Here is a 6,958-nt window from a genome sequence, read left to right on the forward strand (position 1 = left end):
ATCCGGAGATGCACATCTATTCATAATTATTCATAACATTATGAGAATATTTATTTAATCAACAAACTATTATTTAATAGTAATAAAAATATAATTACTACCGAAGCTTTTAATTTTCTTTTTTTTTTACTATCAAACACGTAAAATAACTTGTGTAAAATTATTTTAACTTAACTAATAATTGTAAGCTCCAACGTGATTGTTTTCGGTGGAGGATATTTTGGATTTATAAAATTTTTTTAGAAAAATAATTTATTTAATTAAAAATATTTCAATAATAATTCATAAATGTTTTATTATATTTCAAGTGAATTAATTAAATTTTGTATCAAATGAAAAATGTCATAAAAGCGAATTCATTGTATAAATGAGTCAAGTCAAGTCACTATGACATGGCCACAAGCCCAGCTAGCAAAGAAGACCCTTGGATAGATACAAAGATGTTTTTTTTAAGGGCCAATTTGTTTACTTCAGTTACATACTATCAAAGTTAGAGAACGAAGGAACTTTTGTACTTTCTCTGGGGTGTGTGTGTGTGCCTGTCTCACACCACAAACACTGAAAGTACAATCTTCTTGTGGTTACAAAAACTCTGAAAAACACACACACACACACACTTCTTATGCCTATGGCTGGTGAGCAAGGTGATAGATTCTCCTCCATTACCATACCCCTTCTCGATGATGAAAAATTGCACCAAGTGAATGGTTCAGATGAGGCTTTGGTGGCCAAAACTTGTGATCTACACACACCTCATGTGGATAACACCTCCTTTTTCAAGACCTGCTTCCACCTCATTAATGCCCTCTCAGGTTTGTTTGCATGCCCTCTTTCTTTCTCTCTTACACAATCATTTTTACCATTATGATGCACACTTTCTTGTGTTTTTTTGCTTGAGTTTTGGTCCTTTTTGGTATCTTTTTTTTTTGTCCAACTTTACTCTTTAGCTTTACCATTTGGTCCTGTCCTTGAGCATTGAAGATCTTGTTGCTACACAAAAATGCGTGCTCTAAAAAAGGGTATTTTTCATAAGGTCTATTTATCATAAGCAAGGTCTATTTTAAGGTGTAATAGTGAGGGAATTTAAAGTGCATCTTGAGTGAGTGACCTTTCTGTATAAAAATGTCTTAACATTTTGGACTTATTGTTCTGATTCTAATTATATACTTAAAATCCAACAATGTTCTCCAACACTAGTAGGAGGAGTGTAAGTTTTGCTTTTGGAGGTTTTCAATGAAAAAGAAAAAATCTTTAAGATTTTGGGTTAGAATTAGTTTATTTTCAATTTACTCTTCTGTCATTACATGAGTACAAGAGCGAGGGTATGTAGTGTCCGGAGACACTACACCTTAAATAGACCTTGCTTATGATAAATAGACCTTACATCAATAGGCCCAACTAATAGGCGATAGATTAAAGTATAGAATTTTAGGACCCATTAAAATAATCCTCGCAAAAAATAAGACACATTAAATTAACAACCATCCAATCTAACAATAAAGTATAAAGAAATTATTATGTTTGTTAATAAGCATCACGCTTAAGCTTTGAGGTTATCCTGACATTGGTGAGTCCTGAGATTCAACTCAGATAAATTTTTTCTTTGATAAAAAAAATTTACATCCATACTTATACATTATATTTTTTTAAACCATATACATTATATCTTATTAAATAAGAGTTTGATTTTATCTTAAAAAAGAGTTTGATTTTGATATGATATTGGTTAGTGTAAAATGGTTTACACCATCAACTAATTAAAATTTATCACAAATATATTTTTAAAATAAGTATTACAAAAAGTTAACCATCTTATTATATATAACAACCTGTGACTATTTGACTGTAATATTTAGACTGCCAATGCATACTTAATTAAATTCACTAAATAATGTTATATCCTTTTATAATATTATCTTAACATGTTATAAAAAGAATTAAATGAATAATAAATATATTGTATTTAATATTTTATATAATAAATAAAAGAATTAAGAAAAGATATTACAGAATAATTTAGAATTATTGTATTTTATGCCTAATTTGGTTTTGACTTTTTCTTTATTTTTTAAAGAAAACTTTTGTCTTTATGTAAGCTTACAATATTTCTCTGCATCCAGCTACGGGCTGATATAACAGTGCAGCGATCACATGACTTGTTTATGTCTTTTTCCGACATAGACGACGATGTTTGAATGATACATCTAAGCTATGTCTATAGTTGAAACTTACTATTATTACTAACATTTATGCTGCTATGTTTCAGGAGTTGGTATTATTTCCATGCCTTATGCACTGGCATCTGGGGGATGGTTAAGCATATCCCTACTATTTGTGATTGCCATTGCTTGTTGTTACACTGGCATTTTGGTCAAAAGATGCATGGATATGGATCCTGATATCAAGAATTTTTCCTGACATAGGTCAACGTGCATTTGGCGACAAGGGAAGGATAATTGTATCAATTGCTATGAATTCTGAGCTCTACCTAGTTGTAACAGGTTTTCTGATTTTAGAGGGTGACAATCTCGACAAACTAGTACCAAACATGCAACTTGAACTTGCAGGGTTAACAATTGGTGGTACATCAATTTTCACCATGATTGCTGCCCTTGTTATTTTGCCTAGTGTTTTGTTGGAGGATTTGAGCATGCTATCTTATGTCTCTGCTAGTGGTGCATTGGCTTCTTCCATTTTCCTCCTTTCTATATTTTGGAATGGAACCATTGATGGCACAGGATTTCATGCAAAGGGAACAATTTTTAGATTGAGTGGAATACCTGCTGCTGTCAGTTTATATGCCTTCTGTTATAGTGCTCATCCTATCCTTCCTACTCTCTATAATTTTATGAGAGACAAAAGTCAGTTCTCCAAGGTAAGAACGTAACAATTTTTGCACTATTACATGATTTTTTTTATTCGTAGTAATCAAAGATAGGTACCGGGGTTTACAACAAGTTACGCATCCTGCTTAACCAACTGGACTAAACCCCCTTTACTATTGAATGATTTAGGAATGCTTGAAAGAGTTTCTGCAAAGTTATAGGTTTATTGACCCACATGATACCCATCCATGTATCTTGGACATGCCTAACCAGTCACCAAAACAACTAATTATTTCTTTTCTGTGCATTTTGATATGAATTTTGTGTATCTTTTGCACCAGATAAAAAAATTAATATGGAGTTTTATTAATAACTTGTTTTTAGAATAGAAACTTGTAAATATAAATCATTTCACATCAAATAGTGTTTTGGTTCTACATCTCAGATGTGATTTAAGAAGCTAATTATGACTCCACATTTTAAACATAATTTCTTCTCAATTGGTTTTTAAACAAAATCAATTTCATCCAAAATCAATTTTGCAACAATCCTACAGTAGTTTATTTCAATAAGCTTATTATAGTACTCTTGTCAATAGCAACAATTCTACTTTCAACCAAGTGCTTATGACATGAACTCTGATGGGATTAGTTTTTTTTATTGAATGAGTGTCTAATTAAGTTACTTACCCAGATTGCATTCTGAATGAAACATGGATTAATGCTTCTTCATTTTCATGATTTGGTTTCTAAATAGTTAACAATGGTTCAAATTCCTCTGTTTTGGCAGGTGCTGTCTGCATGCTTTACCGTATGCACCCTTGGTTATGCAGCAGCAGGTGTTTTGGGCTACTTAATGTTTGGACAGGAGGTTGAATCACAAGTGACTTTGAACCTCCCAACAGGCAAGTTCAGTTCACATGTGGCAATATTCACTACCTTGGTCAATCCTATAACCAAATATGCATTGATGCTTACTCCAGTCATAAATGCTGTAAAAAACAAAGTTTCATGGCATTACAACAAAAGGTTCACACATATGTTTGTCAGTACTTCCATGCTCATTAGCACTCTTATTGTAGCCGTGGCAATTCCCTTGTTTGGATATCTCATGTCACTCATTGGGGCATTACTAAGTGTCTCAACTTCAATTTTAATGCCATCAGTGTGCTACTTGAAGATTTCAGGAGCTTACAAGAGATTTGGGTCTGAAATGATCATCAATTATTCAATAATAATAATGGGGGTTACTATTGCTGTTGTGGGTACTTATACATCTCTTGTAGATATAGTTCATAATTTGTAAGTGTTAGTGGATTGGATAGTGCATTTGGAAGAAGCTGCTATAACCTGAAACTTTTGAACATGCATGTACTTAAATGTGCAAAGATATGCTTCTGTCAATACTTAGGCAGCCTGTATCGACATTTTGTGAGGCATAACCTTTGTCGGATATATCTTCTTGTCATTTGAACATTGTTACGAATCCATGGCTCAAAAAAATGATGATCAAATTGATAAGAGAGATAAAGATCATATTGATACTCATGTGGCAACATACTAAATTGATTGAAAAAGATACTAAAAAGAATTACAATACTCCTATTTGTAGAGTTTATAATTGAGCTAACCAATTAAGTTTAACTAATTTCTGTGATTAGTAGTAAGCCTATATAATGGCCGATGAACGATCACAAACTACATATCTCTAATAATTAAAACATGTTTAAGAGACTTGTTTTGTTGCAAGAGTGTTTTTCTGAACAAGGTGACATGATATTTTGACCACCTTTTGATGCAAGGGAAGTAAAAAGGAACTGAACTGAAAAATGAAAATCACATACACTTTTGCCTCTTGTGAACTACTTGTGTGTCTATATCGCTTGATTTTAAGTCGTGTTCAAAATAACATGGTTATATATAGCGAGTTATACACCTAGGGAGAGACCAAAGTTACGAGTTCAGATGACATTATTACAAGAAACTTTTTGTTGACAAAATTAGCTTTTACGTATTGGCCGGTTAAATCATGATTTAGCTGCTTGAGTTGAAGTGATACTTCTTTCGCTTGGCTTTTATCTGTCTTTTAAGGTTTATATGTAAAAACTAAGAAATACAAAAGTACTGTTACACAGTTTACGCAAATATACGAATACGTAACAACAAGCATTTCCCTTACCCAAATATAACTAAGATCATCTCCTTTTGTCAGGTCATGATCAAACATACTTAAAAGTTCTGAAAAGGAAACTGAACATGATCAACTCTTAAATAATAAAAACAAGGAAACAGACCCAAAACACAAAAAAACAAATAAAGCTAGCTAACAGAATATGGTAGCTCCATACGAGCTATAACAAGGATAAATACATATCCTCATAAAAGTAATTTTTGAAAAGCTGCATAAGTGCTGTCTGAAAAAATAAGGCTACAATAACACCATCTCCATCTGGGCTTGGAAGAATTGCAGCCCTATCTGCTGGAGATCTACTTGCTAAGCCAAAATGCACTGGCTTTCCCCAACCAAAATCTGATTCATACACTGGCATGTTAGTGAAGCTTGTGAGGAACAAAACATTATGATTCAAAGCATAAGGGATATTCACACGGTGTCCTTGTCGCATGAAGAAAGCCCTTATGTTATCCAATTGCACTTGGCCTAAACGACTAACGTTTAATTGTGACTTTACAAACTCGTCCGTGACTGCATGAGATGCTTCCCTTATCTTATGAGCAGCAAAACCTAATGGGTTTGATATGATATCTCCCTCAGGTGTGGCTACGTTTGCCACAGCATTGCCAAAATAGTTATGAGGGAGAGGTGGGTTCATTCTATTGCGAAAATTAACACTGAACCGAACTTGAGTTAGGTCATCACCAAGAGCCTTAGATGCACACCTCCATATATGAGCAGCAACAACTTCAAATCTGCTATAATTAGGTCTTGACCCTTGTTTTGAAGATTGATGGTTATTAGCCATAGCCTTATTCTTTAGCCTCTCCACCTGGCTTGATGTGAGTTTTAGCATTGCACCACTTCTCTTCTTTGGCTTATCTATCCCATCATCTTCTGGTGTTTGTGGCACCACAGGCTTCTTCCACTGATCTAACAGTTTTGATGTTGGAATATGTTGAAGTGTACTGGTGTCAAGTTTACTAATCTCTCTAGTATTTACTTCCCTCGGTTTCTCCAACAAAATGTCTGGGAATTTGAGTAGTGTTCGATCAAGAAACGGGATTTCATTAGGGTCTAGTTCTTCTCCCCGAGACAGCTTTGCCCATCTGTTCATGAAGTCAATGATGCCGGTGGCATCGGTCAAAGGATGAGATAGAAGAACTCCAATGGCAAGGCCTTCACAATCACCACCACTATGGAACCTTGTTAATTGCACCAGCAGTAGGGGAATCTCCTCTATAGGTTGTTGAGTATCATCAAGTTTTGGAATGAGTTCATCGGTGAACTCGGACGGTGAAAAGTCGTCTCCATAATCAACAAATGTGTTTGTGGTTTCGGCTTCAAGCAATGTCACTCCCTTTGCGTTGCAATCCAATTCCATTCGACCACTTTTTGACAACCTTAACCTGCCAGCTACTGGATAGTAGTACGATAGAAGCTTGCTAAGAGAGTTCTTCATCCTCTCAACGGTGTTGTTGTTGTGTTCTTTTGCTGATCTGTAAATGTAGAGAATGGATACATGACCTAGGACCCCGATTTGGTCACTATCGGATAGCCATAAAGGGTCCTTTGGAGTTGGTTGATTTGGAGTGATGTTGTAAGAAGCCACAATGGTTTTCATCTTTTGTGCTTGAATATTGTGCTTGAGGCTGTATTTGTATTTGTACTGTATGGAACAAGTAGTAACTTAAACCAAGGACCAATATTGTACATATATTTACTATTATCAAATAAATATTAATATATTATAAATATAAATTAATAAAATAATACTTACAAATTATTATTAATAAATATAAATTAATCAGTATACATTAATATAGTTCATGCTACTGAGAAATTGATATTAATTAATTACTATATATTTTTAATAATCAATAAATATATATATATACTAATCTACAACTATTAATATTATTAGTATAAATTTCTTGCTTAGGATATGATTCATTTCACAT

At 33.6% G+C, this 6,958-nt stretch overlaps 2 protein-coding genes across 2 annotated transcripts; one reads left to right on the forward strand and one right to left on the reverse strand.

Annotated features, from left to right (window-relative positions):
• Nucleotides 1-394: 394 nt before the first annotated feature.
• Nucleotides 395-4,338, forward strand: LOC106795184 (amino acid transporter AVT1I). The gene is given in 4 exon segments (XM_014764092.3): nt 395-812; nt 2,267-2,409; nt 2,411-2,875; nt 3,615-4,338. Coding segments are annotated over 4 exon segments (1,314 nt in total). The 5' UTR covers nt 395-622; the 3' UTR covers nt 4,131-4,338.
• Nucleotides 4,339-5,010: 672 nt separating this feature from the next.
• Nucleotides 5,011-6,686, reverse strand: LOC100805962 (spermidine hydroxycinnamoyl transferase). The gene has a single exon (XM_003539320.5). It carries the CDS (start codon nt 6,619-6,621, stop codon nt 5,176-5,178), a length of 1,446 nt encoding a protein of 481 aa, XP_003539368.1. The 5' UTR covers nt 6,622-6,686; the 3' UTR covers nt 5,011-5,175.
• Between the last annotated feature and the right edge of the window lie 272 nt (nt 6,687-6,958).

This window comes from Glycine max, chromosome 11 (genome assembly GCF_000004515.6).
Source record: "Glycine max cultivar Williams 82 chromosome 11, Glycine_max_v4.0, whole genome shotgun sequence".
NCBI lineage: Eukaryota > Viridiplantae > Streptophyta > Magnoliopsida > Fabales > Fabaceae > Glycine > Glycine max.